Source organism: Leptinotarsa decemlineata, unplaced genomic scaffold, assembly GCF_025532065.1.
Source record: "Leptinotarsa decemlineata unplaced genomic scaffold, Ldec_3_MD MMD2_tig00003335_RagTag_RagTag, whole genome shotgun sequence".
NCBI classification, from domain to species: Eukaryota; Metazoa; Arthropoda; class Insecta; order Coleoptera; family Chrysomelidae; genus Leptinotarsa; species Leptinotarsa decemlineata.
In genome coordinates this window covers 4,439,800-4,461,741 of record NW_027412587.1, presented here as the reverse complement: position 1 = coordinate 4,461,741, position 21,942 = coordinate 4,439,800, and the positions used below count along the sequence as shown (strand labels likewise).

The window sequence follows — 21,942 nt, the reverse complement described above, 5'->3', positions numbered from 1 at the left end:
ATCGACTTCGTTAAGAAGCTGGGTTTATTTAGCCGAGTGTGAATAGGTGTGAGCCACAATAAACCCTTATGGCTTGCGGTGGAGGGTCGAACAGACCCACTCACTTTAGACCTACCTACCTACGGCTCTGCCGAACTCTAAAAACCTGATTCGGTCCCCAGCGGGGCAGGCACGAAGTATGTGCTCTGCTATTTCATCATTTTCCAAACAGAGGCGACAAACACTGTTTTCCGACAGTCCGAGTCTCTGCATATGACGATTCAAATACAGTGATCTGTAAGAAGGCCTGCTAGACATCGTAGTTCATGCCTACTGTAGTCCAACATCTGTTTGGTATCAAGCTTCGAAGGATGAATGAACGCCTTGGAGTGAGTCAATCCTGGAATATTCTGCCAGCCTCTTTTGTAAGGGAGTCAGCAGACTCATTGCCTTCCAGGCGTATGGCCAGGAATCCAGACCAGAAACAATCTGTCAGGTATTCCTATCAAGGAGAGACATTTTTGGCAATTTGCTTTCAGTTTAGACGTTGCTCGGTAGAAGCCAAGAGCTTCCAAGGCCGCTTGACTGTCCGAGAATATTTTTTTAACTTGTGTATGAGGTTGGATTCTTCCAATCTCTCCGCACAAATCAATAGCGTAAATTTCCGCTTGAAATACAGTCGCATAGGTTTCTTAGCAGGTTGATATCTCTGTCCTGGGTCCGTGACTGAAAACACCTGCAACAGAACCAGAAGGTGTTTTTTTGATCCCTCCGTGAACCAACAACTATCTGCTCTTAATATTTCCTTCTCCCGGAGGATCCAGTCCCCTCTACTCGGGAACAGTACTTTATAAGGCACTTCGTAGTTGACAGTTGGAAGCATAAAGTCAGAGGTCATTTCCAGAATGCTGTGACTACCATTGTCAACTAACAGTCTATTGCACTCTGCATTTAATCGATTTGTGCAACTGGCAATGTGCACAAGTCTATATGCAGTCTATCTTGCCTCTCTCTCCAGAAAAATGTGGAGAGGAGGTAGAACATCCATGGCCGCTAACAGTGTGGCACTGATGGCACCACTGATGGCCTGTCTCTGTAAGGCAGAGAGCTTCGCCTGGGCCGTTTTCTGTAGAGCCTTCGTCATAGACAGTGGAGTATAAATAGAAAGCATCATCCTCTAACAGGTGAAAAAAATGTACCTCAAAATCAATGTTCCGAAACTTGATTCGTGTTAACGATACGTTGAAACAGATTTGTATTCATTTGCTATGCCTTTTACGATACATGTACCATCTTTACCACTTCAAAACTATCCTTCAGAATGATAAATACTCACTTGTCATAAGGTTTGTTTCCCCACAAATGTGCTGCGCTGTTTACTGCCCAAGTGGAGTTCAAGGAAATGATGTACCTAGTGAAACATGCCATGACGCTGGTGTACCACGTTTCCCCATAAAGGTATGGCGGCAGTACTATTGGAATAACAAAGCAGAGCAACAATTTCAACCAGGTGAAGTACCTAAAAAATTCCTAAGCTGTGAAACAAGGTGAATTCCTTTGATAACTTGAAGAGATTTATCAAATTTTGGTTCTATACCAATCTTTTATGTACTTCAGACTTGAACACCTACTTTTGGTGAAGTATTACTAAAGGATCCTCATACAAATCACTGATATCGATTGTTCTTCCTTTCCTAATGACTTCTGGATGTTTCCTCATCATCAACCAGCCTACATGGGAAAAGAAAAAGCCTCTTTTCGCGTTGTGAGGGTCAGCATCAGTCTCGCTGTACTTGTGGTGCACTCTGTGATCTCTCACCCAGTCTTTCAACTGGTTCTGAAGTGAAATAGTCGTTGTTATCAAAAATTTAGGTACGAAGTGTAGACAAAATTTATGAATTGGGATCTTTGGAAATGGGCATAGAAGTAAGAGTTTCTTCATAATTTCGAAACGCAAATATTGGTGAATGATTTTCACTGTGATTATGAAATTCCAATTCTCTTCAATATTTTTCAATCATCAGCAATTAATTGTGCATACCCAAAAAGTCACCAGAAAAAATATTCTATTGCATTTTTGGAGTCAGAAATATATAGGCCCTGAATCGGAACCTTGATAAGCCTCCCAAACTATAAGATGTGAAACCTTCATGGAAAATATAATGATGAGCTTGATACTCAGATGAGAGTGAAAAAAATTTGATAATGAGAAAGGAAAATCCCAATTTGAAAAACTGCATATGAGGTCCCAATGACCTGTTAAAGTCTTCATTATCGTCAAAGCTTGTGAAAGCTTAGTACAGTCGAAAGCATGAAGTGTTACATTTTGTCTCGATGACGATTGTAATAAGAACGGTTCTGATATCAATGTATAAAACTTCTCAAGCCCTCGAGAGCACAATAACTAAATCAAACTTTTAAACACAGTAATAATTATTTATTTTAACAAAAATAATATTTAATTAAAACATAACCTGTGGGGATTTTTTGTAAAACTTTCAACCACTTCATCATTAAAATTATTTAGGTTTTTATTTATTATAGCTCTGTGTACACTCACCATGGCCAGACCATTAGGGCGATCTTCTGCCATGGTTCTTCTTAGCCATGTTCTTCTGAGGCTGCTAAAGGATCGCTCTACTGTACAGGTCGTGCATGGTAAAGCGATCAAAATTTTCAATGCTTTTTCCGTTTCGGGAAAGAAGGAATTTGTTTCTTTTGGGAGATTAGATTAAGCCAATCGTGCCTCACAAGGTGAGGAAGTCAATTGCTCGCAATTTGGTCGCTTTGCGGCTAGCTACATCTCTAGGGGGGCAACTGCCCCATATTGGCGACGCCCTTGTTTCCCAGATCTATTTATTTTTTCATTCAGAAGTACATTCACGTATTCCCGTTAGTATATGATTTATTACCTCAGGTAATACATAATTCTCCTTCCAATGATCTGTATCATCTATTTGAAACTTCATTTCATAAATTTTATGAATTGAGGAGTATGTTCAGAAGTTCTAGCAATTGAAATTCAATGGATGATACCTGATGTTTCTAAAATATGAACTTTATTGAATTATTTTACTTCAGATAGTAGATATAAGAAATGTTACGTTTTACAAGGATATGTTCCTTGTCCATTGTCTACAATGAAAAAAATCACATTTTCACTTCAATACTTTGGCACAATGCTAATTTTTTTATATTACTCAATTATCTAAAAGTCAATCATTGTTATTCTTTGCCAGAAAAATATTTGCTGGTTTCGATCACGTGAGATGTTGAATGATGAGATTTGAAAACTCTGCAACCACACCTACCTGTCCTGATATACTGAAGCACAACAGCAGGATAATTCTTAGAGGCAGCTTGGCCTTATAGGCTCGATGAGTAAAATATCTATGGGCAGCTCCTGTAACTCCAAATCCACCAAGACTTCCATACATTACAACTATAAACAATAAAATTCTGCAGTATTTTCAACGAAAAGTGATAATGAACCCAAAGACTGATGTTTTCTCGTTAAGTTTTATGATACATTACAGATTTTTTTCCTTACCGAAAATAACGGCCCCTGGTCTGGTCAAGAAGGGATGCGTTACGAATCCGTAAACACCTATGATGTGATACAATGTGATAAAAAATACATTGACCCATATAATAGGAGTTTCGAACTCCCATTTTAAAAATTTATACTTCGGGTAGTTTGGAATGGGTTTTTCTGTTTCTTTCGAAGCCAGATTTACTTGTAATGGCTTACTGACTGTTTCAGTTTTCGTTAAAGTTGATGTAGTCATTTTTGAAGATCTTTTAAGTAATTACGCTTTCAGTAAATCATGTTTATTGGATCTGAAATAAATAAGGTATTTTACTATTTTCCAGCATGGAATTCATTCGAAACATTTTCATCCTCCATAATTACCTAGTTAGTCAGTTGATATAATAAGAATTCGAAAGAAATTGTATGTTAATCAACAACTAATAATTATAAAACAACAACAAAAATTAATTGGCGATACGGCTTCATTGATTCCATTGCGCATTTGCTTTTTCAGCTGCAGGAATACCCGGAAAAATCTGCAGCACCACATCATCTGAACAAAATGTAGGGTGTCTCCAGAGGCTCCAATAAATTCAATACTTTGCCAGAACAGTTAGTGACACGACTTTAAACTTGAACCTGTGGTTGCGTCTTTGATCAAGGCGTAATAATGAACAGATTCAACACCAAAACCACAGTGAATAATGACTGCATGAAGATTATAATAGTGGTCTGCTAGATTAAAGTGTTCATCTATTTCGAACCTTCGTAAGAGTTTGGTGCTTCCGTCAGAGGTTGAGTCATGTTTGTAGATCATCAGTGTTATTATTAGATTCTCTGGTGCCTCAGATATACTTGTTTTCTTATAACAGTCAGTTAGTTTGGCGCATGTCTGGCAATGCAATCGATCACCACCTGTTAAAAGTTCCATTTTCAGATGATTTAACAATAATTTTTGCACGGAGTGCTTTTTAGTCATATTAGGAAACGCTAGTTGAAGTTCTAGAAATTCACATACATTTTCGCTACCTCTTGAACATTTAGTACAAAGTAAGCAAGTGAGGATTTTTCCAGCAAAGGATTAACAAATACAAGACGAGATAGACTGTACGGAATCATTCAATCCAGAACGGTCAGGAGTGTTGATTCTGCTATTGTTTTGCTCACGAAGAGTATTCAACAAGAACCCCAAGAATTCGGAACAATTCTCTTGTTGTCCTTACGAGTATCTAGTGGACTCCACGAAATTGGTTGGAGGGAAAGATGATACATTCTTGAGTTTGGTGAATAAGTAGGAAACATTCTCGTTCTCCTTCAATATCCTGAGTATGAATAATTAATACACACAAGAATTATATTAAATCTTGTGGAAGGTAAGAAAAGATAAATAACTGGTACTTAGTACTATAGAAAAAACAAGGTTTATTCTGACTGTACTGTTACAAGTTTCAAAATGGATTAAAATGTAATTTTACAAGACTACGATGTACATTTCAACTAGCCAATCAGAGAGGAGGCCGGGTTGGTCATTATGAGGAGAGGAAAGATGATAATGCCATTATTTTTATAATTCAACCGCGTTACTTCCAAGTTGCTTCCAACCTATCATGTTAAATGCGCTGGGTTATCAACAATGCCACAACTAACCGAACTCGCAATAACCATTTCTACCAACTATTAGCACTCACTTTCAGTAGTCCTCGCTAGCGACAAAATTATACTCAAAGGCTACCATACCGAACGTCCCGTGTTCAATTCCCCAGAAAACTTTTTTTGTATTATCTAGTCTAGTCTGTCTGCCCCAATCCGGACCCCTCCTACTGTCTTTCGTGAATGTACTCCGACTCAGAAAAATGCTCAGAAATGACGACGCTCGCCCCAGATGCCCCAGTATATCAACAAGCGATTAAAGTGAAAAAATTTATTATAGAGAATCGTCGACTCACTGTTAGAAAAGTTACTGAGGAAGTCGGCATATCGATATGAGAATTTTTCGGAAATTTTTGACATGAAGCGTGTGGCAGCGAAGTTCTTTCCAAAATTATTTAGATTACCTTGGTGCAGTGCATCAGGAGTTCTTGCCACATGGTTGTTCGGTCAATGAGGATTATAAACCTGAAGTTATGCACCATTTGCGAGAAGCAATACAAAGAAAACGTCCGGTATTGTGAAAAAACATTTCTGCTTCTTTTCTTCTTTTATTTTCAGATCGAGTATATCTTTCAGTTGCTCGAATTTATACGGTATAATACGTAGTTTTCCCCTATGAATTCAACGTGTGAATTTCATCGTCAGTGTCTGTTCAATATTTTAACAGAATATTCGTTTAATTGATTACTTCGATATGGAATGGATATTACTAGAGTTTTTTCCCAACACCAAACCGTTATTTTAACACCTCAACACGTGTTTTGATCACCAAGTGATCATCTTCAAGAGGAAGATTAAATTAAATATACTTACAATGTTATCCTTATTTATACTATAGATACCTCTTCTAGGTACCTGTGCCCTAAATTAATTTCACAATATTGCCTTATCTACTAGTTTTGAATTCATTTTACAATGTGTCCTTATGTAATAGTCAAATAAATCTAATAATTAAAATATTATTTCAACAAGCTATATGGTATACTATTAGGTATTGGTCCACCATCGTTATTCATAATATCATTATATTTACTGATTTCTACACTCTCATATGTATCTAGATGCATGTTGGTAACTTGTCTAACTAATCTTAATGAACTAAAGTCTATGAAATGAGTTTGTTGCAAAATATGATGGGCGACTGGTGATTTTTCAGGTCTTTCTTATTTTATGTGTGTTGAGTGTTCCTTATATCTTATTTCAATAGATCTTTTTGTCTGTCCACAATATTTTGCATTGCAGTCCTTACATTTAATTTCGTAAATCCCAGACTTTTTCGAATTCTCGACTTTTGGATTTCCTAAAAGGCTTTGTAGTGTTACTGGCTGCTATTTCCTGTATTGCACGTTTTTCTTTTCTGAACCTCTCATGTGTGAGAGGAAAAATCAAAAGACGATGCACTAGAAAATTCAGCCCAGCACATTTGTGCTGTTCACAGTGATGTGAACTGTCAGGAAGTTACCTGTACGTGCTTGTTTTCTTTCTAAATATATCGTATTCTAGCCCTCTATACTGGCTCCTCATTACCAAAACGTCAAGAAATGGAAGTTGTCCTTTATATTCTAATTCATACGTGAATTTTATTGATGGAATTATGTCATTTAAATAGGAAACAAAGTCCTCAATATCGAATATCGCGAAAATATCATTCACATACCTCAACCATGTCCTAGGAAAATACTTTGAGTTTTCTTCGGTTTTCATTTCGAATCTGCTCATCAACAGGTTTGCCAGGTAGAGGGACAAGCGGTTACCCATAGCCGTTCCGTCCTGTTGTTCATAAAAGCAACCTTCTTCCTGGAAACGGTTTTGCAAGGTCTGTGGAATTGGGACGCTAGGAAACATCAAAGGAAACAATCTCAGCTTGCAGAACGATGTTTTTTGTATATTGTATGAACTCTAAAGTCATACAACATACAAAATCACTTGGTGATCACTTGGTGATCGAAACGTCTCTCGAGGTGTTAAAACAACAGTTTGGTGTTGAGAAAAATCTTCAGTAATATCCATTACTACACCAAAGGTTCCAAACAATGCATCATAGGTCGATATGGGATGTTGGACTGAGAAGAAAAAATTCAGAGAAGTGTTTTCTTTGAACGCAATACTATTTTCCTGTGTGATTTTCTGTTCAAGATTTTTTCCAATATTTAACTATATGTAGAATATTTCTACAAATTCTTATAGATAATTGGTCACGTGATCTGTATCATCTGGATGTAATGTTAACGGTATTCCATAATAGTTTTGTGTCAATTCAATTTGTACATATTTGAGACTCCGATTTGATTTCTTTCAATGATGCGTGCAACATTTTATCCATTGACCAATTGTATATTTTTCGTTTGTTTTGTGTCAATTCAATTTGTACATATTTGAGACTCCGATTTGATTTCTTTCAATGATGCGTGCAACATTTTATCCATTGACCAATTGTATATTTTTCGTTTGTTTTTTTTGAAGTGTCAGTACATCTATTTTTTTTTGTTTGCAGATCGAACAAGGGAACTGATAATCCGTTCTTTTTTAAACAGATTTTAAATTTCACTAGTTCGGACTTCCATTGTCTAATATATAAAATGATTTGAAATCCCTGAAACAACTAAAAAAGAAGAAATAAAAATGGCCATTTTTCGCTTGATGATAGGTTTCCATATGTTGCGTAACTCTACGCTGACTTGGCTTAATACGTTGTTGGACAACATGTATGCGGCATCTTTGAATTTTCTCCTAAACCAATATTTCTCTCTATGTATGATCTCAGCTTGGGACCACTCGATGTTGTGTTGATTCCAAGTACAACATCAGAATCTGCTTCAGATCCGGTAACACTATCCGAAGGCTTTAAAAAATACTGAATATCCGCCTTCATTTTTTTTCGAGGGCAAACCAAAAAACACCACAGGCAAGTCCTTAAGGCTCTCTAAGAGTGGTGCTTGTGCGAAAGTAGCGATTCACATTGGATTTGAATCGTTGGAGAATGAATCCATTTGGAAAAACGTTATCAGGAAGTTTATTCCACATAAATCCAGTTCTCCAAATGAAAGAGTTCTTGAAAAGTGAAGTTCGAGTTGTACTGAGTTGAACCTCAGAATGATGAGCATGTCGCGTATTTCTGATATGTACCGCTCTCGGTGGAATCAAATGTGCCAAGTCACTTGAACATTTCCCTTGGAAATATCTATAGAAGAGAGACAAATTCCCAACCTTTCTTCGATGTTCCAGACTATTAAGGTTGCAAGTAATGTTCGCGTCTCCAATCAGACAGATGGCTTTTTTCTGGATGGGATCCAGCAGCTTCAGGGAATGTTTAGGACCGAAGCTCCATACATTGAACGAACTGTACGTCGTACAAATACTGTCTGAAGAAGTCAACAGTTTTTGTTGATGAAACATTGAGAAACTTCTACAAAACGAATCACGGTAACTAATCTCGAAAAGTGTTAAAAACTTGGCTTTTATAAAATTATTTTCTATAAGATTTTCACACTCTTGTGAAATATTCATAGAACCTAGAATTTCAAAAAATCGTCGAATATCTTATTCAAAACAGTTTTCAATCGTGTGATGGTGTAAACGTTTCTTATTGACGTCAGCCTCATCAATGTTTTGTACTGATTGGTTAATGTAACCAATTTATAATGAATTTATGTTAAAACGAATCAAATCAACTCCCAAAATCACTTTACAACTTTACCTTAACTATCAGACATTTTTCCTGCGTTGAAATTCTTTTCACTACTGCCAACTTCTTGTTTTGTAGTTATGGCAAGACTGTTTAAACTTAGTTAGGCCGTTATCGACTATTATCACCTTCATTAAATTGCAATTAAATCAATAGCCTTCGTCATGGTGAATATATGAATGACACCTTCAGAGATAAGACCTTGTTATTTCCTTTAACGATAGCAGTTATCAGTATTGGAATAAGACCTATTAGTTTTCTGCAAAAGTGATACAGAACCGATAAAACCAAGTCGTTAATACGTCAACGCTCCTACTAGGGACGTTGAAAAAAACCTATAAGTAATAATGCTCCAAATTTATCGAAAGATTGTGATTCACTTCAATGCTCTCGATAAAAGCTTTGTATTTCACTAACTTCTATATTGCTTCTATAACTCCGCTAAGTATAATTCCTCCTTGGGGGAATTTTATCGATGATTTTCTCCCTCTCCATGTTATTTGTGTTTCTTGTTCATTTGGCAAATCATTTGTAAATACCTATAGTTTTTTTCTTTTTCAAGCTGACGTTTTCCTTGTGAAATATTTGATAATGAATAAATAAAAATAGTCTAGTTCACATGTACTTTTTTTTGTAACATTTTTCATCCCTGTCCAAAAATTACGACCAAGGTGTCATTCGATTCGTATTTATGCCTAGAAAGTTTAAGGAAAGGTCCGAAAACGCGGCGATAAAAATGACAAAAGTTATAAACAATTAAGTGAAAAAAAATGGGGCTTTAGTTCTTTCTTAATATCTCGGAAAATTTTCAAAATTTTGGAAATTTGAAAAAAGATTTGAAAAGATCAATGAATTTGCGTAAAAAAAGTCTCAACTCCCGAAACTGTATCTCGATTATTTATAATTTTTACAGAGTCCTGAAAATAGAGCTAAAAGCGGGTAGTCTGGCTTCCGCGCGCCTTTCGTCACTCTGACATAAAAACAAAAAAAAATTATTTAAACATTTTAAATGAAATAGCAATCGTCTTGCTTAGAAGACACAGTTAACTGAGCTGAGTGTTTCTTAAAATAAGTCACATTTCGTCTTTTTTATCTGAATGCATTTTATTCAAATGAGGGTTGAGCCTTGAGGGTTTGATCGTTTCATTCGAAAATGTTTTTGACAAGAAAGGCACATAGGCGAAGATGGATTTGTGGGATTTTCAATAAATACATATTTTATATATTCCGCGCTAAAATGCAGTTTCTCATTTTTTACTTTCAAAAAATGCCGAAGTAAAGAATCGAGTATTGAAAACTTGCTAGTGACACCACTAACAGTATTCACCACCGCACGTACAGCACTTTACCTGGCTAGTCGCTAACTAAATTCACTTGTTTTCGTAATATCGTCGAATGACATTACTGGCTGGATGGCGCGTGCGCTTTTATATGAGGCAGCGGGTGGGCCTAGTACTTTCGAAAATGGAGACTAGAAACTTCTCGCTTCGCATTGAAGCTTACCACCATATATTGTACAGTTTAACAAGTATCGGACAGTAAATAGTTACTTTCTAGTCCCCTAGATGGCTGACACGAGGAAACGCGCGTTAAGCGTGAAAGAGCAGTAAAGTTTGTGTTGAAAGCAATTAAGGAATGAAAAAATTGTTGGGATACATCAATAAACAGTAATCCGCAGTCAAAAAATTTTTATCCCAATTTTAACGTTTATTATAAATTTGTTAATTAATAACTTTTTCTGAAACGAAAGTTAATATAAAAATCCCTATAATTATTAAACTAAAACCCTGGCATTTTTTCCTTTGGTGAAGTTATCCTACATAGGCAAAAAAATAAATTACCGTTGCCAAAATAAAAAAATTGTCTGAATTGAAAGGGGTTATATTTTTAGGAGTGATTAAGTTTTGGGAAAGAAAGTTTTTGACTTTCTACTACTCCATCTGATACAAAAAAAATGGATGAGAGAATCTTCCAAAGAAAGGAAGGAAGTAATCAATTTGAAAATAAGTAACGCTATACATGGATGTGTAGATCATGAAGATTCTCTCATCCATTTTTTTTGTATCAGATGGAGTAGTAGAAAGCCAAAAACTTTCTTTCCCAAAAAAAAAAAAATTGTCATTTTCTATTTTTTTATTAACAATTGAAAATTATAATTTTATAAAAAGTACATAACAAATTTTTTTTTTCTAATTTCTCATTGTTTCAATGTCTTATGGCTAAAAACTAATTATTAATATTTTTTAAAAATTTTTTACAGCTATTGTTAATAAATGAACAAATACATTGTTCATAAGCAATTCGAATTTTTTTTTGCATTATGTTAATTGAGAAAAATCATGAATTTTAGAAAAAAAGTGGTTTCTTAAAAAAATTCTTTGTTGCTAAAGAATGCGTTTGGTAATTAACAATCGTTTTTTGCAACTCAATATTAAAATTAGGGAACTTTTTTTTTAATCATAAACTCTATTGTTCTTTGAGGTTTTGGAAAAACCATTTTTTTATTCTTTTTTTAATTGTTTATTCAAAAAAATTTTGTTAAAAACAATTTTTTTTTCTTTCAATACTTGTTTTTTTTAAATTTATTCTATTTTTTATAAAACTTTTAATATTGTGATACCTTGATACTTGTCTTTTTCATTTGCTCCTTCGCTTTTATAATTATAATAACTTTCAAACTATTGCAGTTATGATAAATATGCTTCAAGTCTTTTTTGTTCATTATGAATTTATTAAAAATTTTAGCCTTTTACTAAAGTTGTAGTCCTATTATTTATTCAATTATTGATCGTTATTTATTAAAAAAAGAAAAATTTTTAAGTCTTTTTAACATAAACTTCGTGTCATGTAACAATAAATCATAAGGATTTTATTACTTGCACTTTTAGTAGTTGTAGGATCATTAACATTCACTTATTGTCATATTTGTATGGAATTTAATTTTGAAGAGTTTACTAATTAACCTTCTTTAAATTTCCGATGCTCACAAATTTTTAAATTACTTTAAAATTCCGGTTTATACCTGTATGCGATATTCTTTTGTTACGTGGAAGAAACATCTGCTTACGGTTTGGAGAGTTAAATAAACAATTAAAAAAAAAAATTAGAAAAAAATTTTTTTCAAAACTTCAAAGAACAATAGAATTTATGAATAAGAAAAAAAACGGTTCCTTAATTTTAATATTTAGTTGCAAAAAACGATTGTTAATTAACAAACGCATTTTTAGCAACAAAGACATTTTTTTAAGAAACCATTTTTTTTCTAAAAATCATGATTTATTTCAATCAACATAATACAAAAAAAAATTTCGAATTGCTTATAAACAATGTATTTGTTTATAATAAATTTATTAACAACAACTGTAAAAAATAAAAAAAAATATTATCAATAAGTTTTTAGCCATGAGACATTGAAACAATGGAAAATAAAAAAAAATGTAATGTATTTTTTATAAAATTATAATTTTCAATTGTTAATAAAAAAATAGAAAATAACAATTTTTTTATTTTGGCAACGGTAATCTGTTTTTTTGCCTATTAAGAATAACTTCACCAAAGGAAAAAAATGCCAGAGTTTTAGTTTAATAATTATAGGTATTTTTACATTAACTTTCAATTCAGAAAAAGTTATTAATTAACAAATTTATAATTAACGTTAAAATTGGGATATACATTTTTTGACTGCGGATTATTGTTTATTGATGTATCCCAACATTACATGAATTTTTTCATTCCTCAAATATTTGCATTTAATATGTTCAAATAATTTTTTTGTTTTCATGTCAGAGTGACGAAAAGCGCGCGGAAGCCAGACTATCCGCTTTTGGCTCTATTTTCAGGGCTCTGTAAAAATTATAAATAATCGAGATACAGTTTCGGGAGTCGAAACTTTTTTTACGCCAATTCATTGATCTTTTCAAATCTTTTTTCAAATTTCCAAAATTTAGAAAATTTTCCGAGATATTAAGAAAAACCTAAAGCCCCTTTTTTTTCACTTAATAATGTTTATAACTTTTGTAATTTTTATCGGCGCGTTTTCTTGGCAAAAATACGAATCGAATGACACCTTGGTCGTAATTGTTGGACAGGGCTGAAAAGTGTCACCAAAAAAAAAGAGCTCAATCGAGTGCATGTGAACCAGACTAAAATAAACATATTTCATTATACCTTCCATCGATTACAGATTCGATAAGAGCCCAAAGACAAAATATTCTGAATCAAAACCCGCCATAAGTCTCAACAGTGATCCAAGAATGCATTGCTGAATTCAACTGTCCTTGAAGAGTCGTCATCTATGGGATCGACTGAATACTCAATTCACAAGTATCAAGATTAAACGGGGGCGTCCTAAGGTGGCTAGATAAAACTTAAAAAATAAAGGTATTCATGATCCAACAACACAGAGTGCTGTTTTTACCGGCATATTTCTTGTTAGTGGTGCTAGGTTTGTTTTTGGGCTCTGATTATTGGACTTTGGTAGGATAATGCCCTCTCTACTCTCGAATCTCAAGAACGTTTCGGCTTGCAGCACAAAGGCAGAAATCTTGACACATGATTGTTGGACCCAAGTGGTAACTGGTTGATAATGCTGGCTCATCCTCTCAACGACTGTGCTGGAGCTTTAAAGGCAGGGTCCGACCAGTGTACCCTTTGGAAAAAAACAAAATAACAATCATAACGATAACATTTGATGAGCAGGGATGACCATCCCCTACCTGGGGCCTTTGGTGAGCGCACCACCTCCTACTCGAGCAATTGATGCAAAATGTGACCGACAGCTCAGGCGCACCTGAGATGCCAACTGTAGATCTATTAGGCTAACCACCCAATTGATCCTATTCTTGGTTATGAATGATCATGAAAAAGGCTCCACAATTAACCTCCTTGGACTAGGGGTCAAAGGCAAGGTGGTGGGGCATACAACGAGGATTGGCCAACAGATGACACTCGCAATGACATCGGACGCTTTGAACAAACGTATAAGCTAAGGGATAATCTTATGCGTTACTACGACACAAGTGAGCCAACACGAAGAGGGTATATGGTGCAATGAATGATTTGTGGCGTGAAAAACAAACGCAGCAGGCCGCCTTTTTTGCCCAGAACCAGGATTTAGTATCTTATCTTTGGAGTCAGGGATATATGTAGCTCCTCCCCAAGCAGCTAATGAAGTGGTGGGAGTGGAGAGGAGACTGGCATCGAGCTACCAATGAAGATAATCAGGACATGCAGAACGAACCTTCGGACATATGCCCCTGAAGTCACAAGAAATGGCTTGATGCAATGTGGATGTTTGAGATGTTCTTATAGAAGAGTCTGACATCTGGCTTTCCGAATTAAAAGGACGGAATCATGGCCTGTCGATTTGGAATATTAAACGGCGGGTACACAAGATGGAGGCTAAGATCGAGGTAGCGAGAAAACGTGCGTCTCTTATCCTCTCACGCCCGCATGTCGCGAATAGCCTCAAAACTAGGACGTTTCTATCACACTTTGAGTCAAGGTGTGCTGCCGACCGCCAAGCAGCACTGCCTCGATAGGAAACGAATGTTAGTAGCAGCTAAAAGGTCACTATTGAGGCGAGCTAGAAGCATCGCGGTTGTGGATAATCCGCCGACTGCTGATCATGTGGAATCCTTCTGGAAGGACTCCAGCCACTCAGTTCAGACACTCCAGCCTTTGCCAGCCTGGGCTCAATGACCTGCACAACAAAATAACCCGGATTACATTCGAAGAGCACTTGTTGATTCCAAAGAATTTACTGCTCCATGTCGAGATACACTGAACACTTATTAGTGAAAAAAACTATCAAGCACCCAGAGTCATCTGGTCAGAGTTTTCAACTCATGATTGGACTTAGAGCAGCTGATTTCGGAATGGTTTGTCAAGGGGTGAACCGTTTTTATCCCCAAAAATTTAGATTTGTCGAGTCCGATGATCTACAGACCGAAAACATGCTCGAATTCAAGTAATAAGTTATTTACAAGCATCTTATACGGACACGAATATTCACCGCAGTTGACCGAGTATTCGAACGGATATATAAGCAGAAAGAGGCATAGAGAGGAGTCGCCTCTCTATGGTGAAGTAATGAATTCTTCCTTCGGCAAGTATCAGCACCTGTCCTATTATTGAAGTCCTTAGTGGAATGATGCCCTCTCTACTTCTGAATCTCAATATCATGCCGGCTTGCCGCACAAATGTAGAAGTCTCGGCCGGACAAATGCAGAAGGCTGTCATTCTTGACTCATTGCGTCTGCTCAGAGCACTTTTTTTCGGACACAATGATCATCTACCTCACGGTGTGAAGGGTGGTCATTGGTTAATTATGCTGCCGCGCCTTTTCGAATGTGTCGAAGCTTCGGGTATACAGAGTCAGAGTCACCCTTCGGTGAAAGTTTTTATAAAGTTTGAACTAAAATATCTCTCTCATTTTTTCCATGTTTTTGACAGTCATGAAATATTGAACATAGTTGTGAATATGGTTGTGATTTCAATCAGCATTCTATCAGGATTCAAAAAAGGGAACAGAGGAAGTTTTCTCTATCATTCAAAGAGTATTTTCATTTCAAATTCATTTATATTTTGTTTTTTGAAGTATATGAGTAAAATTATTGATGAGAAGTAATAATGACTAGTTGGATAAACCATTACGGAAAATTTAGTAATTTTCAATTTGATGCATTTATTTTTTTTTAATTTCAGTGGTGTGGAAACTCATACAGTCTACAAGTAATTTGTGTACCTCCGAAAATAACATTCGGAAAACATGTGCCGGGAAAAATTTGGAAGAATGAACCATTCACTGAATATTTATGGAATTTATATTCAAGAATGTACAGCATTCATTAAAAAAATTTTGATTAGTTGGGAAAAACACTTACTTGAGTAAGGGAAACTATAAACATTCCATTATACAACTTTTTTCACAGAAAAAAACTGTTAATATTCGACAGTTAAATTGTAACGCTTGTAATGAAAATGACCTTCGGTAAAATCAATTCAAACAAAATATGTTTGTTGACAACTATCATTTAAATTTCAAAATAGGTAAGTTGTGGAGCCTGAGGCTTATTGTGACATTTTTCAAATGGTGTCTCAATTTTTTCATAATTTGAGGTTCTTATCTGAATACTGGTTTATTTAATTGAATAACCACTCAGTATTCGAATTTTTAAATCGGTTTTCTAACCAAATTATTGGAAACGAAATAAATCAATGATCTCTGGATTTTTCCAGAGGCGTGTAACTACTAGGCTGTTTGTTCTACATGGCCCAAAATGTTACATAAAAAAACTATCTCAGATTTTCTATCGAGAACAGTCACAGTTTTATCCGTTTCCCCTCCTCTTTTCTGACGATGTCTCGTCAGGAGCTGAAAACTCCACGACAAATATCGTTTTGCTCTGGTGGTCGAGAAGGACTACATCAGGCTTATTAGCTTGTATGAGCCTAAGGGTGGGAAACGAATAGTCCCAATAAATTCGGCACTTCTCGTCCCCCACAACGGATTCAATATCCCCCGGAGCGTAGGGCAACATCGGTGCCTCGTCAATACCGTAAAAGTGTCGTAGATGGTAATATAGCACTCTTAAGGCCGCGTTATGTCGATGGATATAGGCCGAGACCGCATATGCTGGACATGCTGATAGCAAGTGCATTAGGGTCTCGGGCGCCTCGCGGCAGGCCCTGCACCTTGTGTCAGGAACCTCTTTACCCATCATCCGACTTCAGCCCACTCGACCTGAGAAAAGCGAACGTCAGGCGCTTTGATAAGCCAAGGTCTCCAATGTTATTGAAGAAGACCCCATGCAGAAGTATGGTGATCTCTGCGGCTTTTATCTGAGCTTTTTGCTGAACGGGTTCCAACTCGGTGACAGAGTTGTGGTCACCTCGTTCAGAGTCGAAAACTATACCGAGTTCATCAGCTGGGCGCGCCAGTATTATCAACCAATGACCACTCACCACACCGTGGGGTAGTGATCATTGGGTTTTTTTACACGTCCTCATCCTACAAAAACCACGAAATTAATTGCATACAGTTTATACCAGTCGGTAGTGGTAGGTAGTGGCATATCACAACCTGCCCAGAGCAAATGTAACTTTTAGCCCCGACACTGAAACACAAATATGTATAATCGAATAAATTAAGATTCAGTGCAAACAGAAAGCATCAGGGAATAAATATTACGACATATATACAGTGTGTCCAAGATAAGGATCCTAAGCATGGGAATCTCAGTACCTGTTGGAGATACAGCTTAGGTTAAATTAGGAAAAAGTTGTGTTCTTTAAAGCTTATTTACATGCCGTTTAGAAAATTGAAGAATTTTCATGGCCTGCTGAGATATTTGGGAAAAACGAGAATTTGACAATATCAATTTTATTTTTTTCTGACTTTATTTGAAAAGATATCAAAAAACGAATAACACTTTTTCATTGGCACTTTTGAGGTACTACACGATGGTATTTTCAGATTTTATATCCGACGTTTCGTTTTCAAAAAACCATCATCAACTTTATTTTTTTATATGACCCGAAACAAAAGAATTTTAGGATTGTTTATCTCAAATAGTTTTTAATGAAAGTCCGTGATAGCATATATCTTCCTCTTATGTGGTAGTCACTATATGCAAAATGCAGAGCCATAAATACAATTAAATGGGATACTTGTAAGTATCTGATTCCATTTATTATTACGAATTCAACGATGTATCACATGCCATTGTTTTCTTTTTAGTTTGAAGGAAAATTACATTTTTTCTATTTTAAAAATAATCTTTAAGTAGGCGTTGCAAACAAATGCTTTGACGTAAATACCTGTCACCGAGCCTGTCAAATATTATTTAATTACACGATAAAATAGTAATTGTCGTTGTTGTTAGCCTGTTTGTCGAGTTGTTGTTTTTAGAGTTATTGTTACTGTTGTGGTTATTATTGTTTATTGTTGAATAGATAATATTGTGTTATTATCGTCGAATATGCCGGGTGAGCATTATAGCCATGAAGAAAAGTTTGACATGCTAACGTGCTACATTTTGTGCCACAAAAATACTGTAAATACAGCAGCAATGTATCTTAATACATATCCAGAAAGAAAGCAGCCATGTAAGTCCATTTTCTTAGAGCTGGCTCGAAATTTAAAAGAATATGGTTCATTTTAAAAGCCTGTTTTATCTCGAAAACAGGAATCTTCAGAAGAAGCCCAAAATAATGTTTTACAAGCAGTTGTTGAGAACCCTGAAATATCAACTAGGCAAATCGAAAATAATGTAGGAGTAGCCAAATCCATAGCTCAATTTATTTTGCGTAAAAATAGATATGACTCCTATAAATTTAGGATTTGCCAAGGACTTAAACTAGGGGATTTCGAACGCCGCCGAAATTTTTGCGAATGGTATACACGCGCGTGTGAAGAAGATTATAATTTCCCTTCAAAAATAATATGGTCCGACGAAAGTATGGTCACTAATAATGGTATCTTCAACCGCCGCAATACGCATTACTGGGCTCAGCAAAATTCGCGTGTTAAGAAAATATCAAGACATCAAGAACCTTTTTGGGTTTAATATGTGGTGTGCAATTTTAGGAACTAAAATACTAGGTCCGTTTTTTTACTATAATTCTTTGGCCGCCGAACGATACCATCATTTATTGCAAAACTATTTAGAAGACTGTTTAGATAACTTACCTCTGGCACAGGTCAATAACTGTTGGTTTCAATAAGACGGTGCTCCTGCACATAATTCTAGACAAGTTCGAGAGTATCTTTCGCAGCGATTTCCTAGAAGGTGGATTGGAACCTTTAGTGAAGTGTCTTGGCCAGCGCGATCCCCTGACTTAACTCCTCTGGACTTCTTCATATGGGGTTTTGTTAAAAACCGGGTTTAACAACATTCTTTTGAAGCTGAACAGCAGTTACGAGAATGTGTAACTGTCGCATTTAACAGTATTACACCAGAGATGTTACGTGATGTTTTAAGTTCTACAGTTAGAAGATCATACTTATGTTTGGAAAATAACGGAAACCTGTTTGAACACCTCCTTTGGATTAAATAAAAAATGCGTTAATTTCTTTGTTGTTTTCATTACTTTAAAAAAATCATTATTAACCTACTTAAAAATACATTTTAAAAATAGAAAAAATGCAATTTTCCCTTTAACTAAAAAGTGTACTTTTTTTTCGGGCTATTTAAAAAAATAAAGTTGATGATGGTTTTTTGAAAACGAAACGTCGGATATAAAAACTAAAAATACCATCGTGTAGTACCTTGAAAGTGCCAATGAAAAAGTGTTATTCGTTTTTTGATACCTTTTCAAATAAAGTCAGAAAAAAATAAAATTGATATTGTCAAATTCTCGTTTTTCCCAAATATCTCAGCAGGCCATGAAAATTCTTCAAGTTTCTAAACGGCATGTAAATAAGCTTTAAAGAACACAACTTTTTCCTAATTTAACCTAAGCTGTATCTCCAACAGGTACTGAGATTCCCATGCTTAGGATCCTTATCTTGGACACACTGTATATCTGTCTTCATAGAAAACATATCTTAGACCACTGTCACGAAAAAACGTAAATTTTACCAACATGCGTATTTGACAGTTGCACAAACAAGCTTCTTTCACAAAATCACTTACACTACTGCTGCGTGTCATGGTGGTCGGTAATCATTTATAACGCCACTTCCATTTTTATTATGTTAAACAAAAAACCTGATATTCAAACAAGTTTTTCAGATCATATTGCATTCTAAAATATTTCATGTTTTACAACTTTGCCAAACATGTTTTTATGTATTTCAACAGTTTGCTACTAATCTCATTGAAATTGCAAGTATTAACAGTTCTATGTTTTTTTTCAAAATTATCATTTCGTAGGTCCCTGATGATGACAGTAACCATGTTCAAAATATCAGAATTTTAGGATTGTTTATCTCAAATAGTTCTTAATGAAAGTCCGTGATAGCATATATCTTCCTCTTATGTGGTAGTCACTATATGCAAAATGCAGAGCCATAAATCCAATTAAATGGGATACTTGTTTTTATAATGCACATTTTAGAATATCTGTCGAAATTTTGTAAAAATTTATACAATTGCCGTATTAAGCATTTAATATAGATATACTTTGTCTTTTACATTAAGTAATTCGGACGAATCGTTTAAAAGTTATCACGATAAGATGAACTTGACGCAACGCAGGAAGCCATTATGCGTCGCGTAAGACGACGGGGGATAATGCGCGGGGGTAGAGGGGCGGTCTAAGCAATGAAGCGTCATCGCCGAGAACACGACCCGAACGCGGGCAGACGAGTGAGGGCAGACGTCGTTGACGGTAGTGTTAGTTTTGCTATATTCTTTATAAACAACATAATTCGATTCTCGAAGCTATCCATTACTCAGTGCATTTGGCATATATTTTTAGTTACTATATTTTTGAAGTAGAAATATAGATTACTAGCTGTTGCCCGCTAGAATTTTGAAATATGCAGGTAGGTTCTTTGTATAGCGTGAATGAGCATCAAGAAAGGAAGTCAAGGATTTCCACCCCCAAGAGGGAAGAATAGAGGTTCAAAGTTTGTATTGAATTTCGTCAGTTTTGAAGTTGGACACTTTAAGTTTTGAGTTAATAGAAAATATTTAAAATGGTCTTTCACAAAACTTTATGTGACAAACCAAATTCTATATTCTATAAAAATGTGTAGATCATACAAAGAAGTAACTTTCAGACAACAAGCCTTCTAGAAACAACTACTTTTATATGAATATTGAATTACACGAAAGAAAAACACTTTTATATTATATTATACAAAAAACACTTTTCTCTATTCTGTTTGTATTCCGAACATTTGTTATGGAATTGAATCAGATATCATTCATAGGATTGCTACACAATAGATTAAATGAAAGAGTTAACATTTTATTTACATTAAACACTATTATCCTCACTGGTAGACATGTGGTTCAGGTGAAAACACCATAGCCTTCCCTCTCATGTGAACCTACGACTTTGTAGGTACGTGTGGCCGACGGAAAAACAACAACTAACCCACTAATGCCATGCAGAAAGCTGAAGAAAAACCATCAGGCACCTGTGCAACGTTTTCCATTTGGAAGATCCGTCGGAAGTAACTTTCTATATATAAAAAGCAAAAATTAATTTAATTTGGTCGGGACGATCACCTATTAACCGATTTCAGAGTACTTGCTCCTCGTCTGTATCGGAAAGGTACTGACGACAAACAAAAATTACTGACCTTCGGATTTGGAACTTTGATTCTGTATAACGATAAAAAAATACAATTCGCTAACAGATTTGGATCATATCAAACTACCTATTCAGATATGGAGATAATTTGCAGGACGTGTCTTCAGTAATCTAGACAAAAACAATATCGTTAAGTATTGGACTCTGGAACTGGAATTCAATATTTATTGAGAAGAAAGCAAAACCAGGTTTTTTTTAGAAAGATTATGGTTCTTTCATTAAAAACTGTAAAATGGTGTATTTGAATGAACTTCTTTCTATCAGACGTTCTTATGAATCCACATTGAACTGTTATATCTCACGAAAGACTTTTTCAATTCATTCGAAATGAGCGCCATTCAAGTCGATGCACTTTTCCCAACGTAACACAAGTCCATTAATTCCTTCAGCATAAAAATTGTGTGCTCCGGATTTGAGGAAATCGACGAAGGTCGTTTTTGTCTGGTCCAAATTGGCGAAGATTCTACCGGTGAGATAGTTATAAAGATGCTCGAAAAGATGGTAGTCGGTTGGCGTGAGGTCTGGAGAGTATGGTGGGTGAGGCAGAACTTCGACGCCTTCGTTTAATTTTCGGACGGTGATTTGTAAAACGTGCGGACGAGCGTTGTCGTAGAGCAGGATTGGACCTCTTCTGTTGACTAGTGTCGGCTGTTGCTGACACAATTTTCGGTTAATTTCGTCGATTTCCTCACAATTGAACTTTGCTGTGAGGGTTTGGCCCGGTTGCAGAAAGTTATAGTGACTCACACTAGCCGCTGACCACCATACAATAATTACGGTCTTTTTTGGTGGTTTTTCGCCTTTGGAAGGTGCCCTTTGAGGGTATTGC

The 21,942-nt window shown here is 35.6% G+C and overlaps 1 protein-coding gene across 2 annotated transcripts in view; it reads right to left on the bottom strand.

The window, feature by feature from the left end:
- LOC111509093 (acyl-CoA Delta-9 desaturase) overlaps positions 1–19,503 on the bottom strand; it is a 30,761-nt gene extending 11,258 nt beyond the window's left edge. The window contains exons 1-5 of one of the 2 annotated variants that reach the window (XM_023164783.2): positions 19,434–19,503; positions 3,530–3,819; positions 3,291–3,421; positions 1,611–1,816; positions 1,316–1,498 (exon numbers count right to left, since the gene is read on the bottom strand). In XM_023164783.2, the coding sequence (XP_023020551.1) occupies positions 1,316–1,498; positions 1,611–1,816; positions 3,291–3,421; positions 3,530–3,767 (758 nt within the window). In that variant the 5' untranslated portion in view covers positions 3,768–3,819; positions 19,434–19,503. Of the gene's footprint in view, positions 1–1,315; positions 1,499–1,610; positions 1,817–3,290; positions 3,422–3,529; positions 3,820–8,858; positions 9,015–19,433 lie in introns of those variants that run through there. The other variant, XM_023164782.2, reaches the window with a different exon arrangement.
- Between the last annotated feature and the right edge of the window lie 2,439 nt (positions 19,504–21,942).